At 52.7% G+C, this 24,990-nt stretch overlaps 1 protein-coding gene across 9 annotated transcripts in view; it reads right to left on the minus strand.

The window, feature by feature from the left end:
• Positions 1–217: 217 nt before the first annotated feature.
• The window catches only part of SNAP47 (synaptosome associated protein 47), a 52,041-nt gene continuing 27,268 nt past the window's right edge, over positions 218–24,990 (minus strand). For 2 of the 9 annotated variants that reach the window (XM_009186058.3, XM_031655123.1), the window contains exons 3-5: positions 21,897–22,387; positions 14,337–14,461; positions 218–932 (exon numbers count right to left, since the gene is read on the minus strand). In XM_009186058.3, coding sequence (XP_009184322.2) covers positions 786–932; positions 14,337–14,461; positions 21,897–22,387 — 763 coding nt within the window. In that variant the 3' untranslated portion in view covers positions 218–785. Of the gene's footprint in view, positions 5,631–5,741; positions 5,966–14,336; positions 14,649–21,896; positions 22,388–24,990 lie in introns of all 9 variants that reach the window. The other 7 variants (XR_002517198.2, XR_002517197.2, XR_002517199.2 and 4 more) reach the window with 7 other exon arrangements.

The following is a 24,990-nucleotide window of genomic DNA, read 5'->3' on the forward strand; positions in this document are numbered from 1 at the left end:
CCATGGCACCATCCTGGGCCTCACCTCCCATGTGCCCACACCCTTCCTTGCAGCCCTGCATGAGGCATCTGGAAGCAGCATGGCAAAGGGGCACCACCCGTAATGTGACGCGCAGTCCCGCCAGAGGCCATACTCACCTCCCCCAGGGCCTCTGAGGGAGTGGCCGCTGACCCAGACACAAGGCATCAGGTAGAAACATTGGCACCCACCTTCAAAAACCACTCTAAAGCCAGCATTTCCCTTTATTTCTGGATGGAAATGGGGCCATAAAAGCAGAAATCAGTATTTCTGTTTGAAAGGTGCAGTCATGCTAATTTCACTTTTGGCTAAAACCGAGACGATAAAAGAACAGTTGGGTGTTTATAGGATGCCCTCAAAGTGAGCTGGCTCAGTGAGCTGGGTTCTAACTTCACTCACAAATTCATAGTACAGCTAAGAAGGCCAGTCTGTCCATGAAAGGGAGCCAAGACAAGACGAGGGCGGCGCATTGGCCTCTTCCAGGCCTGTGCCAAGTGTCCTTGGGGTCCCGCCATGGTCCACACTTCCGCGGCATCTGCCGAACACGTGGCCGGGTCCTGTCCGGCAACAGGGAGAGCTGAGTGGGGGGCAGGCATAGCGCACACCTATGGAGGCCCCTAGTGTGGAAGTGGCCCCACAGTAGCAGCCCCATCCAGAGGAAGACCACACCGGAGGGCCACAGGCCTCTGCAGCCCTGGCACCGACTCTCAGTCCTCCATCTCAGGGGGATGTGCAGGCAGAGACAGGAATGCAGGGACACTCTGCCCCTAGGTCAGCCTCTTCATCCGCCTGTTGTGCTTGTCGATGGTTAAGGTTGCTCTGTCCACAGCTGCTGCGACGCCATCCAGGGCTTCGTCTTGTCTCTCTAGCTCACTCTCAGCCTCCAGGGCCAGCCCCTTCATCCTCCTCAGGATCTGGGGAGAAGCACAAAATCACAGCAGAGGCTGCCATCTCTGCAAACCCTAGCAGAGACAACATCTCCCTGTCTCACACATCCAAGAGCCTTTGCGTGACCACCTGGGTGATGCCATCTGAGAGCCAGCGGGAGGGAGCCAGCAGCCCAGCACCAGGGTCAGGTCATGGCTCTGCCTCTGCCAGTACAGGCCTGGTGAGATGAGATGCCCACCCCACCTCCTGCCTGGTGCAGCGGCCACACTCTGGCCTGCCATCTCCAGGCTGCGGAGTGCTCTGTTTGGCTGACCCTGTGGGAGCGTTGCATGTGGGTGTGGAATTCCTGCCCACGGCAGGGCAGCTGGGGACCTGGGTAGGCAGCTCAGATTTGAGTCCCAGCTCTCGCCTGGCCACTGTGCTCATGACCTGTCTGCACGTGGGTCCCTAACTGCAGATGGAGTGGGAAAGTAGGATTAAAAAGAAACACAAACCCTTTCTCTTGTCTCTAAGTGTGAGATGTTTCATGCACACTGCAAATGATAGAACGAAACTCTCCACACGGTGGAGGGCAGCCAGCACCGTGGGGGTGTGGAAGACAGTCCCCGGCCCAGCAGGTGCAGAAGCTGGAGGCACGCATGGCCAGGCAGGTGTCGATGGGGAAGGCTGGATGGGTGGGCCACCCCAGGAACGACAGCACAGAGATGTGTCCCCTGGGTGCAGCGGGGGCGATAAGCTGAGGGCTGAGCTGGTGCTGTGTCTGTGGCTTAACTGGCTGTGTTCTATGAGGAATCTAGGAAGGTGAACCACACTGTAAAGCACTGCTTTACGCACTCAGCCTAGCTCTAGAAGCCTCATACCACCACCTGACAACGGAGAAGAATACACCAGAAAGGAAACTTGAGTGACCCACCACTTGCAATAAATGTCCATGTCCTCTTTCAGAGAAAGTTCTGGATCACTGTTTAAGACAGGAGAAGGAACCCTCAGTGTTCTGTGTCCCCACCAGTTGGACGGCAGTGACCGCCCAGGGTCCAGGGGGTGGTGATTTTGAGGGGAGTCCCTACAGCTCCTCTGGTTGCCTCTAGGAACAGCACACCTGAGCCCTCGGGGAGCGGCCTCCCCATGCTCCGCCCAGTGACATGGCGGGAGGCTCAGCGTCCTGCAGGGTTGGGCGACCAGGGCAGGGGATTCAGTGCTCCCCAGCAGCAGGGCGGCCAGCGGTGGAACACATGCAGCTCGGGATTCAGGGTCACAAGCAATGCCCCCGCCCATGGTCCGGCCTTCATCTGACCCATGAGAAACAGTATGGAGGCGGCCAGGACAGAGGGCCAGTCAGTCAGATCCAGCTCCTTCCACGGAACAGTGTGGCTCACATGAGATCACAAATGCGAACAAGCTGTGAAAACCGGAAAGGGCCCAGCCAGGGTCGCTGCTGCACTGCAGAAGGAGCCCTTTCCCAGCCGAGTGCCCAGCCCCTCTCTGCGGACGGCACAGGGAGTTGAGGGCTGAGGTCACTCACAGGCACACAGCAGAGGTGAAATGAGCCACATGTCCCTTTCCAAACGCAGCCTTCCTGCTGAGATCTTTGTCATAAGACAGATGAATAAATGCCTGACTAGAGCCCCAGCTCTAGACAGCAGGGCTTCTGCACCCTCAGGAGCTGGCAGAAACTCCATCTGTTGAGTCATGACTTAGATCGCTGGATGGGGCTCTGGAAAGTATATGGTGGGGTCAGTGGCTCCAGGAGGACGGGCAGATGACCTCACACAGGAGGTCTTTTCCACCGCCTGGCCCATGATGTCACGTGGCCCACGCCCAAATTGTGCCATGAGAGGGAAGAAAGCTTCAGCCCACCCCTCGCTGGCTCTGCTAACCCGCTCCCTTCTCACCTGCCACTGCTCTCAGTGTGATCCTGAGGACACTGCTGGAACCAGCAGGCACAGTCCTTGGAAAGGATGGCCGGGCTACACACTCACACCGTCCCTGTGCCTACATCCCGTGAGGAGGCCTCCCGGAAGCCAGGGATATGGATCCGCTGGGCTCTGGTCTCAGTCCCTATGTCCCTCGTCAACCATGCTAAAATGTGATTTAAGCGTATTTAGAATTTAAATGTCCTTCAGGGCCACAGGGCTCCTGTAAGCTGACAGCTGGGGAGATGGCCCAAGCCCCTGCCAGGACCCACAGCTCTAAGGCCTCCCACCAGCCCCTGCGTCAGCCCTGCCCTCTCCACAACCACGGCGTGGAGTGCTATCAGGAGACACCACTATTTGTCTTTTCTGTTAATAACTGCATGTAGAAAACCAGGAAACAAGAGAGAAGTTAAGGAAGAAAACAAAATCTGTCCATAATCCAGACCACTGTTAGACTGGCACCATCAGTGACACGAGTACACTCCCATCTGGCTTTTTTCCCCATTGCTATGTCCATACACTCTTGCGAATAACTCAAATTTGAGATTAAACTACACACACAACTTTGTCTTCTGTTTTTACCATCCCATAGCTATCCTGAATGAAAGCTGAGTTATCGGATATGCAATGTAAGCTGACATTGTTCTAAAAACGTGGCACATTTTACCTCTGTTTCACAGACAGGGAGACCTGCCCCTGGTCCGGAGGATACACTCATTGCACATAGAGATGCTGTGCGGCATGACCCAGGTCACATCCCAGGTCACTGCCAGAAGTCCCATAGCCCTTACAGGTGGTGGCAGGGCCCTGGGACATCCAAGGGAGGCTGGGCCAGGACCTGCTGTGGCTCTCAGACTGGAGTGTCTTCGGCAGGATGACACTAAGGGTAGCGGAATAAGCTGTGTTAATCTGTCTAACCCTGACCCAGATGTTCGAAGGTAAAAATGATAGGGAAAACAAATAAAATCCTGTACTGAACCCAACAGACACAGAGTACCATTTGACATACATCAATGCCAATAATTATTAAACATACATCATATTCTTCTTTTAAACATAGTCCTAGCAAGCCGCCATGAAGGTTATACTACCCACGGCAAGGCCCAGAAGAGACCGGCAACAACTCAGGGATCAGGAGCCACATGGAGACCAGGACCACAGGGAGGCGTGAAGCCCATCCACCTGGGGCCACCTCCACACAGACCCTGAGAGCCCCACACTCCTGTTCACTATCTTCCCCACATGACGCCTGTCCCCCCGGGTCATCTCCAACAGACCCAGGCAGGCCAGCACTCATGTCTGCCACCTTCCCTGCAAGGCTGAGTGGTGTATGCCCAAGATGCTGGCTGTGCTAGTGACCCTGGTGTGATGTGATCACTTTATGTTCCATGTATGGAAAATATCACTACATAAGCCATGAGTATGTACAATTATTCTCAACCTAAAAATATTGTCTATGACATCTCCCCAGAATATAAAGAAGAAAATAACCTTTTTTTAAAAAAGACACCAAATTCATGCCTTTTTCTAGTGTATAAGAAAGCAGTGGAAATAGCAAAAATTTCCATAGTTTAGGTTTTTGCCTAATAAGCACAGTAATAATATGCACATTTAATTTGTGACCAAGACCAGCTGATCTGCCTACAGAAGTGGAATATTTTATTGTGTACACAGACAAAATAAAGGCTGGCTCCTACTGTACTTTTTGATTTGAAAATGTCTCACCACGTTAAAGGCCTTAAAAGAGAACTCATTCCAAATAGCCTGTTGAGACCCTTGGCCTGCCTGCCAAAATTGCACTTGAAGTTAATTAATAATGCAAACACACAAGAGCGATCTGTACAGCTGCTAGGTCTGCAGACAAAGAACATTCCTGAGCGAACCTTCAAACTGCCAGTGTCCTGGAGTGCGGGTCCAGATTCTTTTTCCTTTAAGAAGGGACTGAAGTAATTATATGGCATCGTGTGCATTCCACATAACAGGGATGGAAAGAATGGAGAATGTGAAGTCTGGCCAAACCCTAGAAACAGTTGTTCCTCTGCGGCCTGGGGTGACAAGCCATCTAGCCATTGTGTAGGATGCTGTCAGCTCCAGGGCAGCCAGTGGCCTCACGGAGGAACCCTCATGGGCTCTGAGTCAGAGGCCAGGTGCAAATCAGACTTCCTTGAGTCCCTGCTACATAAGTAAAGAAACTCAGGAACCGGCCTTCCTTCCAGCCAGTTCGACCTCCATAGAAACCACCTGATTAAAAGTGCTTTGGGTTTTGGGGGAAACAAACTTTTATAAACTTCAAAGAAATAGAGCAGGGAGTGCTTGAAGGACAGTATAATCCAGGTAGGCCCTGGGGCATGCCTGCGAGCCGGACCTGAGAGAAGTGTTCCTAAGAGAAGCTGCGGCTTAGAGCGTCAGTGGATGCCTGGCCAGACCTAGGCCCAGACTCTGTGGTCCTGAGCGGCTTGTGGGACCCGCTGAGGGCGTCAGAGCCAGGAAGGGGAGCAGCCCTAGGTGACTTAGGCAGGCAGCAGGAGGCACAACCTGAACAAAGAAACACAACTGAATGTGGCCGACACTGCCAGCTTATGGCCTAGGATAGCACCAAAGCCACTTTCCTTCAACACGTCTGTGAGGAGGATGCCCTGGGTGCTGCGGGCCTGGCCGGCTCCCTCGTGCCCTTAAGCAAAGGCTGTTCCGGAAGAAAAGCTTCTGCTCGCTGCCCTGCTAGGAAAGCCTCTGTCTCCATGAAGCTCCTGCAGACTCAGAGCAAAGCATCACCAACACTGTCTGGGTTGACAGTGACATAGGCCAGAAGCCCTGCACAACAAAGACAAGAGCGTTTAGCATTCTCACCATTTCCATTTTGTTTATAAAGACAAAAAATAAATATGGAAAAATAGCCTAATGAAGTAGGGTGGGCCCACCTACCAAGCAGCTGTGTGTCCATGCGCGCACCATTAGGGCAAGGCTGAGTGCCGGGCGCCTGAAGACATCCTGGGCTTGTGCTTTCGCTGCCACCAGCAGCCCGGGAAGACGCTGCTCCAGAGGCATGCAGGGCCTTGAGCCTCCAAACTCTGCGGGACATCGGCTCTTGTGTCCCACGCGATATGTCTGCTCTGGCTCGCCTTGCAATGCCAGAATGTGGCACATCACTGCACAAAGCCAAGCACCGAGAGCAGTCTGCTGTTAGCTGTGCTGCCCTGGCCGTGTCATTAAGCTGACTCACTGAGGAACTGTGAATTTTCTTGCAGTGAGAAATTAGCAACCATTTAAGAACAGAGCTGGGATAAATCAAGCTGTCTACAACTCAAAATACTTCTACCAGTTGGGGCCATTAATATGCTGCAGAGAATGTAAAGGGGGAAAATTGGCTCTCACCACAGCCAAGCTCTGGAGGCTGTAAAGAACACTCTCTGCTGCGATCTGTCACACTCGGCACTCGCAGACCACCCTGAGGCCCGCCCGAGTCCCCTCTGCTGCATTCCTGGAGGCCAAGGTGGTCTGTGCACTAGCAGGGGGGCAGGCGCAGGGCCCCCCTCCTCAGGATGCCCCCGTGGCGGTGGGTTGAGGCAATGAGCACGGAGGCCTTGCTGCTCAGAGGGGACTTTCAGTCAGCCGGGCCAGCTGAGCTCATTCCAGGCGCGCACAGGAAACGCTGTGCAGAGCAAGGAGCCGGGCCTGGACTAAATTGTCCTGCCCAAGAGCGCTCCCTGCTCCTAGACCACAGATGGAGATTCCCATTAAGAGAGCCAAGTGCTTGAGGGACGATGAATCCTCACTAAAGTGTTCAGTGAATGTGAACTGAGTGCCACTGAAGGTGCATCTGACACGTGGAAGAACCTCAGTGGTACCCTCAAAATAGGAAACAAACTGAAAACGCACTAAAATGTGGCTCTTCCAAGGGGTCGGCCACAGCCCCACAAAACCCACTTCCCAGCCTGAACCAAAACGGCCAGAGCTGTGGCCAATGAATCTGCTCCCAACTTGCCAGGCACCTCATGCTCTGCCCTGTGCGCTGCGGCCCTGTCCCCCTTGCCTCTCATCTGCACCTTGAGGCGGGACGCTGCTGTGCAGAGGGGACAGGAACAGGGCCCAACACTCAGGGCTGTGACACACAGCTCAGAAGCAACCACAGTGCTGACCCCTGCCATCCAGGGCCACTCTGCAGCCTCACTCTCCCAGTGGGTGATGCCTGGCCCAGTGAACTTGCCTCTGGCATTGCTCTCTCATCCTTCAACACATGGTGTCAACAGCTGCACAAACCTACTTCCCAGCCTGAACCAAGACTGCGTAATACCTGCTCACCACATTTAAGGCTAGCAAATGTATCAAAATGAACAGAACAGCTAGGCAGAGGACCCATACAGAAACAGGCAGCCTGCACAGCACTATAAACCCATGGCCCAGGAGACCTGTGCAGAGCGCTCCACCCACAACCGCAGGAGCCCATTCTCCTCTGCACCAGATGCCTCCATGGGCCACAGGCTGGGAGGTGGGCCACGGACTGGGAGGCAGCCCTCAACAAGCCTAGAGAGACGGATCCACAGCAGGTGTCTCCTCCAACCACAGCAGAGGGAAGCTAGCAACACGGCAAACTGCAGTGTTCACAAATTAAACAACCAACAGGTGATGGAAGGGAAATCAGTAAATTCTTTGAGATGAATGAAAACAAAAGCATGATATACTAAAATGGTCATGTGTTGCGTAATGATGTGGATGCATCCTGAGGAACCATGGCTCAGGGCCTCATTGTGGGACAATGTTAGAGCACACATACACACACCAAGGGGGCAGGGCCTGTGGTGCCTGGCTGCGTAGTGGGGCACATCCCCGCAGGCTGCAGGCCTGCACGGCACACCACAGCACCAAGCAGCACAAGTAGCTGGAGCACCATGGTAACCACCTGCACATCTAAATGTGAAGAAGGTACAGTAAACGTGCAGCATAAAGATACGAAATGGCACGCAGTATAGGGCGCTTCCCATGAGCAGGGCTGGCAGGACTGGACGCAGCCCTGGGTGTGTGGTGAGTGACCGTGAAGGCTTAGGTTTGACTGAACACTACTGTGGACTTTATCAACACTGTGCACTAAGGCTCCACTAAATTTATTTTAAAAAGTCTTTCTTCAGTAATAAGTGAGCCTTAGCTTCCTATAACTTTTGTGTATTACAAACTACAATTTTTTTAACTCTGACTCTTCTGTAATAAAACTTCATACACCAACACTATATAGCCGTGCCAGAATAATTTTTCTTTATATTGTTATCCTATATGCTGTTTTCTCTTTTTAATTTATTTTATTTTTTACTTTTAAAACTTTTTTTTGGCCAGCGCAGTGGCTCATGCCCATAATCTCAGCACTTTGGGAGGCTGAGGATGGAAGGTTGCTTGAGCCCAAGAGTTCAAGACCAGCCTGGGCAACAGAGGGAGACTCCATGTCTACAAAAAAATAAAAAAACAACTTAGGTGGACATGGTGGTACACACCTATAGTCCCAACTACTTGGGAGGCTGAGGTGGGAGAATCATCTGAGCCCAGGAGGCGGAGGTTGCAGTGAACAGAGATCATGCCACTGCACTCCAGCCTGGGAGATAGAGTGAGACCCTGTCTCAAAATAAAAAGTACAAAAAACCTTACTACAAACCTACAGTAATGAAAACAGCGACACGAGACCACAGAATGGAATTAAGTGAGAAACCAGAGATAAACTCATATATCTATGGCTAACGGATTTTCAACAAGGGTGTCAAGACCATTCAATGGGGAAAGAATGGCTGGCTTACCAAATGGTATCGGGAAAACTCAATCTGGACACACAGAATAAATCTGGGTCCTCACCTCACTCTGCACACAAACATTAACTCAGAATGGGTTCACAACCTAAAGAGGAAACCAAAACCACAGAACTCCTAAGGAAACATGGGGGTAAAGCTTTATGACCTGGGGGTCTTAGAGCATTTTCCTTAATAAGGGGGATCACTGTGTACCCTAAAGACTTGAGAGCAGGACCTCAAACAGACGCTCACATGTGAACACTTACAGCAGCATTCTCCATAGCAGCCTAAAGGAGGAAAGAGCTCGCACATCCACCAACAGAGGGGTTTTCAGGGCATGGGTCCTGAAAACCACATGCCAAGTGAAATAAACCAGGCACAAAAGGACAAGGGCTGCGTTACTCCCCTGCTGTAAGGAACCCAGAGTGGCAGGCTAGCAGACATGGAAGGCAGAGTGGTGGGTGGGGAGCTGGGGCAGAAACGTGGGTTTGTGTCTCAAGAGAAAGTTTCTGTGCAGGACGATGGTGGTGAATTTCATTAACCCCACTAAATCGTACACTTAAAAATGGTTAAAATGGCAAAATTTGTGTTTATATATTTCACCAATTTTTAAAAAGTGAATAATGAGAAACTCCCCACTGCTATAACACATATTACCTTCCACAGCCAGGGCCTCCACGACACCCAGCACTTGCCCCACACACCTGGCCTTCATTAACGCGACAACTGGGAGGACAGGAAAGGCTCCAGGTGGGGCGAGTCCTCCAAGACTGAAGTCCCACTCAGCACTCGGTCTCTGCTTGACCTATTCAGCTGGTACAGCCTGGGAGCGGCCTTGGGAGGGCTTGTCAGGTGCTGGCCTCCAGCCCTCAGCACGGGTCCTGCACTCTATCCTGCCAGGCCCCTTGCACCGGCAGTTTCCCAGGTGGTTTCTGGGTACCGGTTGGTGTGAGTATCTGGGACCCCAAAGGCTGTGCCTGGTAAGGCCTCCTGCCCCCATCGCTCTGAAGCCACGGGCCCTGCTCAGCCCAGGGTCCTGGGTCCTCTGCAGTCATGCCCAGTGCAATGGGAGTTTGGGGGACATAGGCACAGGAGTGGCTCACCTGCAAAAGCAGAGGGTGTGTGGGTGGGGGTGGACAGGGTGTACAGAGGTGGGTGAGCAGGCGCTCACTGTCATGAACCCATTAGCCAAAGAGCATACAGGTTAAAAGGGAAGGCGTGGTGTTTCCCTGTGATGCTGCCTGCACCCAGCTGCCATAGGTCTGAGTTACAGGGCACCCTCAAGCCACATGCATGCAGGGCCCCCACACCTGGTCCAGGGTGCCCATGGGACATGGCCTCCTGCTGTGTGGATGTCGGGCTGTAGGACACACTGTCCCCATTCCCAGCCTCTTCTTACGGATCAGCATTTAGAAAGTGCATGCAATGTGGTATCAGGAGCATGATTAATAGGAACTCACAGTGAAGGCACAGATCCCCAAACACACGGCTCAGCTCAGCTCTCCTATCTGACTGGTATCAAGGCCATAAATAAAAACAGCATCACAAAACCTCACAGCCCCCCAAAATCGACCTCCTACCTACGTTGTGGTTAACACATGACATGAACAGCCTCAAAAAGCAGGAAGGCATGGGATGCTGAGCGCCTGAGTGGAAGAGGAGCCTGGCCTCCCCACCCCTCCTCACTCACAAGCAAGGTCCACTTCTGCCTGGCTAGTCTCGGAGGGTGGGTGCTGCATCCAGTGCCCCTGCAGAGCCCAGTCACCTTGGGGGTGGCCAGTCTCATCATCCCCTCTGCCCATAACCTGCTCTCCAACTCGCCTGCTTCACACACTCCCACTGGGGCCAGGCAGGAGAGCGACACTTGTGTCAGGTGCACTCAGGACAGAGCACGGTGTCCATGCAGCTTCTCCTGCCCCCAGGGACTGCGGAGCCCCAAAGTCACATGGGGCTTTTGGCCCCCGACGTGGTCGATGAGCTCAAAGAAGCCAGGGCGGTCATGCACTGATCAATACCCTTACTCCAAGTAGTAGGGAGACACTCTGTGAAGATCATTATCTTACGTTCATTAGGTATGCAGGAAACCATTGATTTTTTCCCCCCGACTAGGAGAGGACACAGATTAATTGAGGGAAGTTTAGATTAGAGACATCAGGGACAGGGAAGTGAGGGAAGCCAGACCAGGAACGGGGGTCCTGAGGAAGATGCAATGCGTTCTCCAGTTCCTAAAAAAGAGAAACATAAAAGGAAAGAAAGAGATGTTACCTTCTGAAGATAGTTTCATAGAAGGCAAGGAGCCCCAGAATGACTTTGGAATGTTCCAGCAAATCACCAGAACTGGTCCACATGGGACATGACGCCGTGGAGTGGGCAGAGGGTTTCTGCCAGACAAAGATGCGAGGACAGAAACACCTGGGTCCCCATATGCCCAGATGCTGCCATCCCACACCCCCACGTGAGCCCTATCTGGGCCCCATGTGAGCCTGGCCACACCCTCAGACTCACCCCCATCCCAGCACTAGGCTTGGCTTCCTGGGAACCCTTTGACTTTGAACGGAATGAGTTGCATGGCTTTCCTGTTACCATGTGTGTTTGCATTTGCTGTTTATGGAGACGTCACAGGCAGTGGCACGCTGGTCGCCCCATGCCATTAGGCAGGAGGCTGAGGTGTCACCCAAGCATCCCCTGGGACCTGTGCCCATTGGGACCGGCCATGGCACATCCGTTCCTATCAGGAACCACAGCAGCAGTGCAGCAGGCTTCTTTCCCACTATCAGGCGCCAGCGAGGCTCCCACCCACTCTCCCGCCAGACCCAGTGTCTGTCTACACTGAGTGTCTACCTCATTCTTCCCTCGGGACAGAGGGACATGGACACAGCAACCCCAAAGCAGGACAAGACAGATGCATGAAATGGAGTGTCCCAGGGAACTGCCCGACACCACCTCCAGTTCTACTGTGTCCAGGCCCCATGTCCATGGCATGGGCTGCAATGGATTCCACAGCCACAAAGAGGAGTAGACAACAGAAGCAAGTCGGGGGCTCTGCCAAATCCACCTCCTACAGCCCCCGGCCCTCCACCCTCCACAGCCACAGTGACACAGTGGCCAGGGCCCCACAGACAGCAGGGCTCGCTGTGCCATCCGTGCCTGTCCTGTGTGATCACAGCCACCCTCTCCTGAGCAACCCCATTTGCAACCCACACTACTGGGACACGTTTCAGCATGATGGCTTTAATAGCATCTGCAACAAAAACCACAGCTAAATGAAGGGGGGTTTCGTGCATTTTTATTTTCCCCAGAAATGTAACTCACTCTGGCTTCTGCTTGAGCTTCGACTGTGCACTAGGAATTATCTAAATAGGAAACACATGTATTGCCTCAAAAAGACAGTCTCCTGTGAAACTAGGCTCCTCCTGCAAGGAAGGGAGCCCACATCTGACCAACGTGCTGCCCGTGCCCCCCAGGCACGCCAGGCCTTCCTAGGCCCTCCCAACCCCATACCTCAGGTGACTGCTTCCTCCCACTCTGCCACTGGCCTTGATGCCCGAGTCCTGAATGTGGAGACTGTTCCTCCCCGTGTTGAGCCACTAGGCTTGCTGGATCTCTAATGATGGCTGCACCCATGCAGCCCCAGGGGAGATGCAGCCTGGACGGCTGGTGGGGAGTGCCACTCACCCTCAGCTCTCTGCAGTCACCCGACCACCTCCCCATCGCTCCCAGGCTTTGAGGTGAAGAACACGCCACACATGGCAGGAGAGTCTGATGTGTGGACACTTGAGGGCCTCTCCAACTACATGACCGCCATTGCAATTAACAGGTAAAATTCCTACTTTTTCATCTTAAAGCTTTGTTCCTACTTCAGTCTAAACACAACCGTGGGTTACAGCGAGCGTCTCGGATGTGGACACCTTTGCGGGGTGTGGGAGTGGGGTATGCTCAGATCCTGCCAGTCTCAGCCATGTGCCCTGAGGCACTCAGGAGGATGGCTAGGGAAGAATCAGGTAAGTCTGTCTTTATAGTATTGGGCTTTCTCAAAAACCCCGAGACCCCTGGGTCTCAAAAACGAGACCCAGGCCAAGAATCTCACTTCTGGAGGCAGTGAGTATATCTGAAGGTGACTAGGAACCTGCAGAGTGAGCTGGCTACACCTACCAGGCAGTGCTGTGTGTGCCATTACCAGAAATGACTAAGTGAGGCCGAGAGGAAAAAGTGACAAGCCGCGTCCACTTGAATTACCCCAGAGCAAAGATCAACACATTTTTCCCCAAATAAGCTGGCCTCAAAAGAGTTTATGCCTACACAGACACATAAAGTAAGAATTGGTTTTTAAAAACAGGCTTAAGAGACAGAGCATCTTTATCCACCTCCTTTTTTTTGTGGGAGCCACCCACAAAACACTCCCTACAAAAACAGGGCCAGGCCTGACAGAGCCCTAGACCCACCTGCCGACTCAGAGGCTCAGGGACAGGGAGCCCACGCCCTGCGTGGACACAGAACTGCAAGATCCAAAGTGCACAGTCTCAGCCCAACAGACAGCTTCGCTTTTTCAAGGAATCAACTGCAAGGGAAGATGAGACAGAAGCTGCACCTGGAGATGAGCTGTGTGTGTGCCACACACCCTGTGGGACACACTCTTCAGTAAGGGCTCAGCAGGTTGGAGCACTGCCTGGATACTGGATGGTGCTGAGGAATGACTTCCTGTTTCCTAAGACAATAGTGGCAGTATGGTTCTTTCTGAATGGCTCTTATCCTTTAATGATACATATGGAGATATTTACAAACGAAGTGATATGATGACTGGGTACAGCTTCAAAAATTGCTTGGAAAGCCAGCATATTAGCCAGCAACCTTGGGACAAGACAGGAGTATTTACACTGAACATTAAAATTCCAGCCTCCCAGGCACAAAGTGCTGAGCCTTCTTAAGAACCAGTGCTCAGCACAGGAGGGTTGAGTGAGCCATGCACCTGACTGTGCATGCACTCATACAGTGCACACACATAACACGTAACACACAGCAGGCATGTACCTGCATGCACGCACAGTATACAGAGTACACATGCATGCACATGCACAGCACACACAGACACAGAGTACACATCATGTACAGGTATAGTGCCTGCACGCTCCACACACAAGACATACACATACACACATGCCCATGCACAGTACACACAAGGTACACATACAGCACATATACATGCACAGTACACGCAACACATACACCACATGCACAGCACACACACGTGCATACACATACAACAAACAAGGCACACAGGTACTCACAGTGCAAGTATACACACATGCACATGGACATATACGCAGTATAAGTACATGCATAACATATGTACACATAGCACACATAGTACATATAAATGCACAATATGTGTACAGTACATGCAGACTACACACAGCATGCACATGTACATGCACAGTAAACATACACACCTGTGCACACACACACAGACACGTACAATGGGTGCAGGTGGTAGCCAAGGCAGCTATGTGTGCATACAAATACAAATGTGTCTGAATGTGGTGCATGTTGTGTTCCAGGAAGTGTGTGGACCTGGGACGGACACTGCCCTTCCTCCCTCCCTGCAGCTGCCGAGTGGAGGCCAGCAGCTCCTCCTGGGTGCAAGGCCAATATGGATGACCCAGAGCTTGTTTGTGGTCAGAAGGGTGAGGGGAGCAGCCTGTGGGAAGACTGGGACACAGCGCTGGCTGGCATGGCATTGGGGACATCTTACCTGGGTTAGTTCCTGGGTATCTGCCTCGGAAAGGGCTGGCAGGCTTGTCTGCAGGTGCAGTGCTGTGCCCTCCTGGTCTACTATGGGTGGCTCATGGTGCAGGGTACGGCCCATCAGCCCAGATGCTGCAAGGAGAGCAGATGGTCAGCGGTGAAATCTCTTGGAGGTGCAACAACCCTTGTGTGCTCTGGATGGCGGAGCGTGGTCTTTGAGGCGGTGTTCCTCCTGCCACCACACGCAGGACTGCTTCCTCTCTCGACCTCTGCAAGCCTTGCCTTGCCACCCGGCCCCGAAGGATCAGGATCTGCAACACTGCAAACACATGGTGGCCACTCTGTACCTCTCAGAGTAAAAGCCCTACATCCCAAGTGGGTTTGTTTTGTTTTGGTTTTGTTTTGATAAAGGCTTAAGATTTGTAGTATAAAACACAAGAATCATTGAACTCTGGTGAAATGCACGTCACACACGACTGGGAAACTGCAGTGACATCTGAGCTACTCTGCAGAAGGCTGCGGTTCCGGAGAGCACAGGAAGTGGCCCACAGCCCGGGCCAAGCACAGCCACACGTCTGCGCCACCGAGGTGGGAGGTGAGTCAGAGCTGCCCGTGGTCAGGCTCAGAGAGGACCTGGGTGTTTCCACCCTGCAGTGAGCCTCGGGGCTCCAGGCTACCTGCCAGAGGCAGTCTCGCTCCACAGAAGGTGACCCAGTGTGCCTCCTGCAGAGGCCACCTGCCCTTTATTTACAGAGCAGCTTCAACGGCAGCCTTGACACCCTGGGGCCCAGATAAGGGCGCAATGTTGTTTGCTCTTCTGCAGCACAGGCAGCTCCCCCACATCTGGTGTAGCCGTCATTTAGGAGGATGCCAGGAAACAGGCAGGGAGAGTGCAGTTGCAGTGCCAGCTCCCGATGGGGCAGGAAGGCAGGTGGGCGGCCTCAGCATCCCTCCCAGGGTCCTACCTCAGGCAGCAGAGCCTATGCCCTCCTCACTCCTGATGAATGTGGCAGCCCGGGAGCAGTGGCCGAGCACGCCCTCAGAAAAGGAGAGGAAAGGGGGGATATCTGGGAGTGCACTCTTGCTGGGGCTGAGGGCACATCCCCTCTAGCCTATCACCCCCTAAATGATCCTTATAAGCTCACCTTCCAACTCTACCCTCCACAGGAGAGATGCCACTTCCAACACGCCACCCCCGCCAGCCTATCACCCCCCAAGTGATCCTGACAAGCTCACCACCCCTGATAGCACCCGGCTGAGCAGAGAAGGAACAGCCTTGCCCAGGGCCACAAGGGACTGAGCACAGAAATGGCCCTAAAGAGGGAGCGGCTCCAGGCCCAGCAGATGGGTGCAGGTGCGAGTGGGGAAGTTGGGTGAGACTCAGGTGGGAAGTGAGGGGCTCCTTTCACAGACAGTACCAGCGGGACAGATCGCCCAGAAGGCTGTTTTCCTGTCCCACTCTTCAGAAACAGAATCTGGTTGCAACCAACCACAACAATTTTACAACGTAGGTTTGCAACACACAAGCTGTATATGGGTGCTCTCTGGGGAGCTGCGGCCCACTACTGTGCTTCTCTGAATTTGTACATTACCCGTGGGAGCCCGCAGGCCCTGACATGAAGCTGCTCACTGAGGAGCCCTCTGAAACGCTGAGCCATAGTGCACAGGCCAAGCTAGGCTGGAAGACACAGCCACAAACTCAGAGGATGCGTGCCCCTGGTGACCTGAGATCACAGGGTGGCCCCCATCCACCTCGCAGCACCAGCACAGCCTAGGCCACAGGAATGGAGGAGCATAAACTGCCCAGCCTGTGCTGCACCAGTGCCCCCTTCCTCCAAGAGTCCCACACCCCACTCTGCCCTGCCCAAGGCTCTCGTAGTCTGGTCTGCAGTGTGCTGCCTGCAGTGTGCTGTGTGATGGTCTACAAGACTGCTACGTGCTCGTGCCCCGGATCTGACTTGCTGGGTGTTGGGAGCTGAAGGACCATGTGCTTTCCTCAGCATCTTCTTGAGCTGCAATTCCCTGGCTACGACATCGACTTTAAAAAAACAAAACAAAACAAAACAAAAGCTATTTATTTTGTAGAGATAGCATGTCCCCAGGTTGGTATCAAACTCCTGGCTCAAGTGATCCTCTTGCCTCCACCTCCCGAGTAGCTGAGACCACAGGCATGCAGCACTACAACCTGCTAACTTTTGTGTTTCTGTTTGTTTTGAAATGGAGTCTTGCTCTGTCGCCCAGGCTGGAGTGCAGTGGTGCAATCTCAGCTCACCACAACCTCCGCCTCCCAGGTTCAAGTGATTCTCCTGCCTCAGCCTCCCGAGTAGCTGGGACTACAGGCGCACATCACCACACCCGGCTAATTTTTTTATTTTTAGTAGACACAGGGTTTCACCATATTGGTCAGGCCGGTCTTGAATTCCTGACCTCGTGATTCCGCCTCTGCCTCCCCAACTGCTGGGATTACAGGTATAAGCCACGGTGCCTGGCCTAATTTTTGTATTTTTTTATAGAGACAGGGGCTTGCTATGTTACCCAGGTGATCCTGTCTTCTGCACCCAAGTGATCCTCCCACATTGGCTTCCCAAAATGCTGGGCTGCAGGCATGAACCACCGTGTCCAGCCCACACAGGCTCTTAAGGGCAGAGCCCCTAGGCCTCCCTACCTAGGACATGGCTTTCATTTCAGCACCTGAGGCTGCGTGACAGGGACACTCAGGCCGTTCTGGAATTTTAACAAAAAGGACTTTGCTTAAACACTCAGAAGGCTGGACAAAGCGCTTAAGCGTCAAGCCACAATGTTTCTGTTGGGTGTGGCGGCTGGGGTCCTGGTGAGGCTGCATCCCGCCATCTCCAGAGCCACAGTGCTCATGGAGCTGCTGAGTCACGCTTTTAACATTTCTTCCAGGAAAGCTTAATGTGGTTCTGTAAGGATGGTGTCTGTCTTGGGGTCATGAGTGACTGCAATTAAACAAAAGCATCACAGGTGGGTTCACAGCAAGAGGGGCGGGGTGACTCGACCGTCTGGGAGTTACCTTGCTGGCCTGGGGGTGTAGGAAGCCAGCCCAGGAAGAGCCCAGGGCACACTGTGGGCTGCAGAATGTCTGAGTCAGCTGGAAAGAGGGTGCCCTGAGGCCAGAGGCCCCTGTGCAAAACACAGCTCCGTCTTCACTGCCAGTGCTGATGAGGGGCTGCCTGCACCTGCCTGGGAGCGGGGATCTCGGCTGCCAGCCTGTCTTTCCCCAGCAAGCCCCTTCCCTCAGTCCTGGCCTCCAACACTCACCTGTCACCCAGGAAAGGCCTCTGCTAGGCCTGGTGGGCCTGTGAAGCTAGCACACAGGTAAGGACAGCATAGGGAGCTGAATGAAGGAGACAGCAGCTTGTGTGCTCCATCTCCCACTCGACTGATACATGCACGCAGGTGGGGGCCGAGCAGCTTCCTCTGATAGGCTCTAGGCCAGCTGACGCAGTAACCCCAGGCTCCCCAGTCAGCCCATCCTGGGCCCGTGGTGCCACGGCAGGCTCCTGGGTGCTTCAGCTCCAGTGGGAACTTCCCTGCCTCAAAAGACGCCTGGCACTAATGACCTGCAGAGTCAACCTCAGCCACCCCGATGCTCTGGTCCTTTACTAACTGCCCACTCCACGTGCCGGCCTCCTGCCCTGTCCTGCTGCTGGTGCTGTTGCGCAGACAGACACATGGACCAGGGAAGCAGAGGTACAGGAAAGGCTGTCATCAGACAGCTGCAAGCCCAGGCAGGCCTTAGCCCCAAGACAGGCAGTGAGTGACAAAGAAAAAACTCAGTGAACAAACAGCCTTCAAATATGCTGTGCACAGCAGGGTGAGGCTCACGCCTGAAATTCTAGCACTCTGGGAGGCTGAGGTGAGAGAATCACTCGAGCCCAGGAGTTCAAGACCAGCCTAGGCAACACAGCAAGACCCCCATCTCAAAAAAAAAAAAAAAAAAAAAAAATTAGCTGGGCATGGTGGTATGTGCCTATAGTCCCAGCTACTTGAGAGGCCGAAGTTACAGTGAGCTATGACTGCACCACTGCACTCCAGCCTGGGTGACAGAGTAAGGCCCTGTCTCTAAAAGAAAAAAATAAATAAAAAGAAAAAGAAAATACTGTGCATGTCCCTTGGTAGGATGTGTGGGAAGGAAACCTCACCCTGTGGCCTTCCTCCCAAACCACAGCCCAGGCTGACTGCAAGAAAATTTGAGACGGAGGCTGCTGTGCAAGCCCTGGCCCGGCCTCCAGAAGGCCCAGAGACACGTGAGAAGGGTGATCGTGCGGCCCTGGGTGCTCCTCGAGGCAAGGACGAGTGTCTAGAATAAAATAAAATTTGCGTTCAGCACACAGCCCTGCAGAGGTCTCTGGAAAGGCTCCCTGTCCTGGGTGTCCCTCCCTGACAAGCGCCCATCCAGCGTCGTGAGGCTGCCACCCTGTGGCCACATGTGCACCAGCGCTCATCCCAGAGGCAGAGATTTCTAAGACATCCGTCATGGTTTCCACCTCCAGGGAGCCCACAGTTTCCAGCTGAGAGCAGTAAACACAAGGAAGCTGGCACAGATTCCCTGTGCCGACGCATGGACAACAGCAGCAGGCAGCAGGCAGAGGCAAGACCTCAGAGCCGCGAGTGCCCCACACACTACTGAGCTCCCAGCAAACGGGGCGCCGCCTTCTTGCTAACACAGCACCAGGCAGGGCACTGCACGCTCCAACGCCTGCACGGAGCCTCTCCAAGAACACCCTCTGGAGGCACAGCTGCCCCATGAGACCAGCACCTACCTGGACAGGCCAGGTTGCCCATAGGGGTGAAAGTGAGCACGGAGAGGGGGCACAACAGTCCCCCACAGGAGGCATAGTCCATCTCACACATGCGGCAGGTCCCTGTGGGACGATGTGCTGCGTGTGCCACGTGGCAAGATGGCTGCCCCAGGTACTCGAAACACCACGGGCCAGGTGCAGCCGTGCAAGTGAAAAGACGGTGCTCGCTGTGGCTACAACCCGCACTCAGGTGACCTAAACTAAGGGGGCCCTCCTAGCCGAGCAGGAAGGATGACGCCATCAGTCCTGAATCCTGAATGCACACTGAGGCCCCCAGAAAAGGTCATGATTCCCCTCTAACCTCAAACAGCACAGGTTGCAGGAACCCACTTACAAACACCAGCCCGCAGAACACAGGAGTGCTGGCCACCACGGTGCAGCCAGGTTGGCGACATGGCAGGGCCACTAAACACACTGAGTGCTTCTCTACTGGGACCCTGGAGAGTAGTCCTGAACTCCACAGAATGTCACAAACTTCCCGCCTGAAGCCATACCCAGGGATCCCTCTTCAGTCCCCACACCACCAGGACAGTCCCCAACTCCACAGCACGTCACACACCTCCTCCCTGAAGCCATGTGCAGCAGTGCACCTGTGCCATTCACCTTGAATGTGGGTGAAGACCTCTACTTCCTATGCTTCTGTAGCCTGTCTCCCACGAGGACACTCGGGTTCGGGCCTGCACTTCAGTGACAGCAGCTCATGGTGACCTTTGATCTCCCCACCTTGATCAATGGATTTCGTTACATGTCACACCGTGTGCTCCATTCCATAGAGGTCAATGCCTGTCTTTGCAACCCCTGACTTTAAGGCATACACAGGAAGGTGGTAGGTTCTCTGTGATTCAACCACATGCTGCATATCTAAGGTGTGCACCTTTCGTTTTTAGGGTGTGTGTTCAGCCCTGCGGCTCATGGGACTCAATCTGTAATTATGTGTATTTCTTTCTGAAACTTGAAGCCATTTGGAATAGAAAGCAAAACATTTTCGTATTAGAGAAACAGGTTATGGGAACTGAAATCTTTCTCTCAAGAGAAAAATTAGAGAAATTGAAAGGGTAGCAAATATCTCTTCCTTTTAACAGACATCTGGCAATCAAAATCCCTAAGAGCACAGCTTTACATGCTTTACATACAGACACACCTTAGAGTGTGGATGTCCATGTCACATACATGCACAATACATATGCACTGGTACACGTGTACATCATATGCATACATGCATGCGTATTAGCTATAATGCTAATATTAGAAAATGGACTCTTTTATGACATTGAGATTTCTTAATCAGAGCTTGAAGACAAACTGCAGGGGAAAATTTGTGGATTTTACCATAGCAAGATAAAAGATTCCTGTAAGGGAGGAAGAGAGTCTAGAGGAAGTGGCTGCAGCTTCTAAGCCAGCCAAGGCTGATGGTCCAGGATAGTAGGAAAGTCTTGCACATCTGTCAGGGAAGAAAGCATATGAGGAAAGAAGAAAACACAACACGCCATCCATAGAGCAAAACCTGCAGGGCCAAAACAAATACAATGCATCAGAGGCCCCACCTCCTAACCAAAGAAAGGGTAAAGGCAAGAATAACACCAAGGGGCCACCAGCGTCCCATCAGACAGGCAGGACCATGGTGGCTCCTAGCACATGAGCCTCGGTCCTGTGCCAGGGAGGAGGTGGGCCAAACATGGGGGACATGCCAAGACGCAGGGTGTCTGCCCCTCAGTCCGGCCCCGAGGACAGGACAGCTGAGTGTTCACAATCTACAACGGAGTCTGCAGGAAGGCACCGTGGCCACTCCACACATCTGAGAATGCCACAAACACACAGAACCACACTGCACAGTTCTCAAACACACATATCCCTAATAGCATGTCTGGGCGCCAAGCTGGGAAAACCTAGATTAAACGTCCAGGGAAGCAGGAGTAGGCAAAGTAGGGGTGATGGGAATGGCCCCACCAGGGGAAGTGAGATGGTGCCAGTCACAATCCTGAGGTGCTGGTTCCCACATCAAAACGAGGGGAGATGAGAGAGACAACAGTAGGAGCTTCCTTTTGCTCTGATGCACTCATTCTGAAAGCCCTTACTGTGTCGTAGAAGGTTCCGCATCACCATAACTGAGCACCTGAGACTGGGTAATTTACAAAGAACAGAGCTTTAGTCAGCTGACAGTTCTGTGGGCTGGGAAGTCCAAGGACATGCCCTGGCTTCCACCAAGGACTCTCGTGTTGTGGCAGAGACACTCAAGAGTGGAAGCAGACATAGGCAAAGAGACAGAATCAGAGGGGCATCCTGCCTCCTAACAACTCACTCTTGGGAACTAATGCATTCCCAGAACTCATCCAGGCTTCCCAGAGGAAGCACTCACTACCACGAGAACATCACTGAGCCACCCAGAGGGCAGAGCCCTTGTGACCAAACACCTCCTAGCCCTGCCACACTAGGGACCAAATTTCCACCTGAACTTCGGTGAGGACAAACTGTATCCAAAGCATGGTACTGACCTGCTTTGGAATCCATACACCTATCAAGTGTATAGTTAACTCTCAGTGATTTCAGATTCACAGATGTCAAGTACAAGAAAAATGGTCTGGAATTGTTTTCATGTATAAACAAACGAGCTGTCTCTAGCAAGCTGGAGGCCAGCAGCTGCTCTAGGTGACGCATCTGTTAGGCATTTCCCACAGGCGTGCTGAGTCTGGCTGTAATTTTAGAAGTCTGTGCACGCGCTCACTGCCTTGTCGGTCACTAACCTGCATGCCAGACTGAGCAGCTCTTCTCTGCGGGGGAAGAGGTTCTTGTGCTTCTGAGCACCAACGCATCTTCTAACAGCTCCATCTTCTTGCTGAATTGCACTTCTAAAATGGGGATAACCTCTGGCATCTTGGCAGATATCAAACGATAGGCCATGTCTGGCTTTCCAATAAACCGCTGGCGGATGCTAATTTCATAAGGTGAGTAGACCTTGATGTCATCCACGTCCTCTCTTTCAAACCTGTGCATGAGCAAAGAACTGGAGTCATGTATTTCCAACCCAGACACAAGGACAGTGAGCCTCCCTGGCTTAACGTGAGACTCTGTTCTGTGGGAAATAATGGCAGGAATTTTTATCAGTATCCTTTCTTTCCCAAAGGGTTCACAACTGGTCACAGGGACACCTTCCCTAGGCTTTGTTTCCGGTGGCGTCTTCCAAAGCTTGGAGCTAAAGGGCCACCAAGCAGGAGATTCCAGTTCTGTCAGCAATCTGAAAAAGCAAACAAAACATGGAAAACTGGATCAATTCATGTTTAAGGAGTAATACCTTTTTTTTTTTTTTTTTTTTGAAAACTGTTTTAACCTTTGTAAAGCATGTTGCCATTTTACTGTACTTCATTTCCACATGCACTCCATCAAGCAGGAGGCACAGGGACTTTTATCTCCAGTGTGAGAAGAGAAAGCTGGGGGCCAGGGCAGTGAGAACATTCATCCACAGATGCAAAGCCAACCAGCAAAAAAACAGCAAAAATGCACACCTTCTGCCTAGAACATCGCTCTGCCCACACCATGCTGCCTTGACGGGTCATCTTGATTCAAAATAAAACCTGTACTCACTGTCTAGGGAGCTATCTAACAGACCTTTCTGCTGTGATGGAATGTTCTACATCTGCGCTATCCATACCGTAGGAGGCACATGTGACAACTGAAGCTCTGCCTAACAGGCTCCTTCCCCCAGCCTCGGCCAGACCCAGCATTAGAGTGCTTCCCCACCACCCACACTCTCAACGCCCACTCTCATCCGCATGCTCCAGATTCCTGTTGGTGCCGACTGCACCTCCTCCTCAGAGTACACTTTGTACCCTGTCTTTCAGCCTCTGCTGGAATTGGAGTCTAGTTGAACATCTACAGGTGTGGGGACAGGAGCTGAGGAGAACCCAGCACGTCTTGCAGGATGAATCTACTTAGACTGGGAGGAAGGGCTGCCTCTACTGGCCAGGAAGTTTCTGCAGCCTTCAGGGACTCAGCATCCCCAGCTTCTGCAGGCTGCAGTCACATGTCTGCACTGGGGTTCTCAGGGTCCCGTTCCATCTCGGTCACGCCCTCAATGTCACAACAGATGCCATGCGCAGTTAGAATTCAGCCACCTGCAGCAGGAGACTCCAGATTCTGTTTTCAGAAAGCTCTGTCCTGCAACTACAGGAGCTAAGGGCTTCCCTTGGGGCAGATCCAGAAATGTCCAGGCTGTTCCTGAAGCACCCTGAGCTCATTTGTTTCTTTCCCCATGCTGCCCAGAGGGGTGATTGCGTCAGTCAGGATTCTCCAGATAACAGAATCAGTGGGTATGTCGGGGGGAGGGAAGGATGGGCTTATTTGAAGGAATGGCTCCCATGGTTGTGACACTGCACCTAAGCTAACTGCCATGGGCCAGCCTATTAGAATTATTAGCAAGATTACAGGGGGAAAATCATGGCTACTTTCACTAACTTCCGGTTGAACATGGCATTTCCTTCCATCCTGAATGTAGACAGCTTGAGTATTAGTTGAACCTTTGTCTGTCACCAACAGAAATCTCATCACATTAGTTATTGCAGATCTCAATATATCACATCAACCCCTGCTTTAAAATAACTGCAGTTACTAGACCCGCCGTTGGCTTCAGTATCTCATACATCAATAGGAAGACATCATATGACCTCAGCCTGCACTTATTATAGGCCGTTCTTAGTCAAGATTATGTATTATTATCCAAATTAAAACAAAAGGTGCACAGTGAGTTTGCTCACTGGCATTTGGGATTTTGATGAAGGTAGATGAGTGAGCACTCCGTGGCTTCCTTGCCCTGACTTACCTCTAAGTGACTGTAATATTTGTGGTGCAGTAGACGGATGTGAAATGTCAAAGTGGTAGCTGCACCCAAGATGGTCTGTTTTAGTTGCCAAGAGCAACACTCACACGTTTTCTTTTACAGGGATGACTCCTAGCACTATAGTGAAGGTCTAGGGATGAACGCGGAGATTTCTGGTTCCAAAATCATACTATAGACACCAGCTGGCTCCACTCCTCCCACTGAAAACCAGAAACAAAGGCACAGCACCAGCAATATCCCAGAACTCAAATGTGAGAATGGGATGGCCTCTGGGGCCACAGAGAAAGGAACAATTCAGAACAGAGGACTAAGGGAATTGACCTTCCACATCCGAGACACTCCTCACCTGGATAAAGTTCCCCTGACTCTCAGTCTCTTATCTGGAAAAAAAGAGATCGAGGTGAACAACCTGCTTCCCTGCCTTCTTGGGCTCCCTGGCAGGAGGCATGCTCCTACCTCAACCCATAGGAAGCACTGCCAAGGAAGAAACGGCCCTAAGCACAGCCAGAAACAGTGGGGCACGGCAGGACCAGGACGCTCAGCCCTGGGTGCTGTGCACAGTAACTGGGCCTAAGGAGACACCTAGAGCAGCTGTTGGGCAGTACTACACCACGGGAGGTGTAATCCCCAGACCCCATGCAAAGGCCCTCGCCAGCCTCTCCACACAATTGGGACATCCCCTCCTAGACCTACCCCATTTCAGACAGGCAGCGCCCTAACTGTTTGCTGGAAACACACGTGGGCAGAGGCACCACTATCAGGGCACTGCTGAGGATGGTCGGAGGCTTCTGAGCAGACAGAAGGACAGGCAGGAGCCTGATCTAAATGGCTGGGGCCGGGTCCAGAAATATTCTGTGTATCAAAGTGGCACCTGGTCACGCACAGGGGATTTTCTTTTCTTTTTTTTTTTTTTTTTTTGAGACGGAGTCTTGCTCTGTCACCCAGGCTCCAGTGCTGTGGCACGCTCTCAGCTCACTGCAAGCTCCGCCTCCCGAGTTCACGTC

The sequence above is a fragment of the Papio anubis genome, chromosome 1 (assembly GCF_008728515.1).
Source record: "Papio anubis isolate 15944 chromosome 1, Panubis1.0, whole genome shotgun sequence".
Taxonomy (NCBI): Eukaryota; Metazoa; Chordata; class Mammalia; order Primates; family Cercopithecidae; genus Papio; species Papio anubis.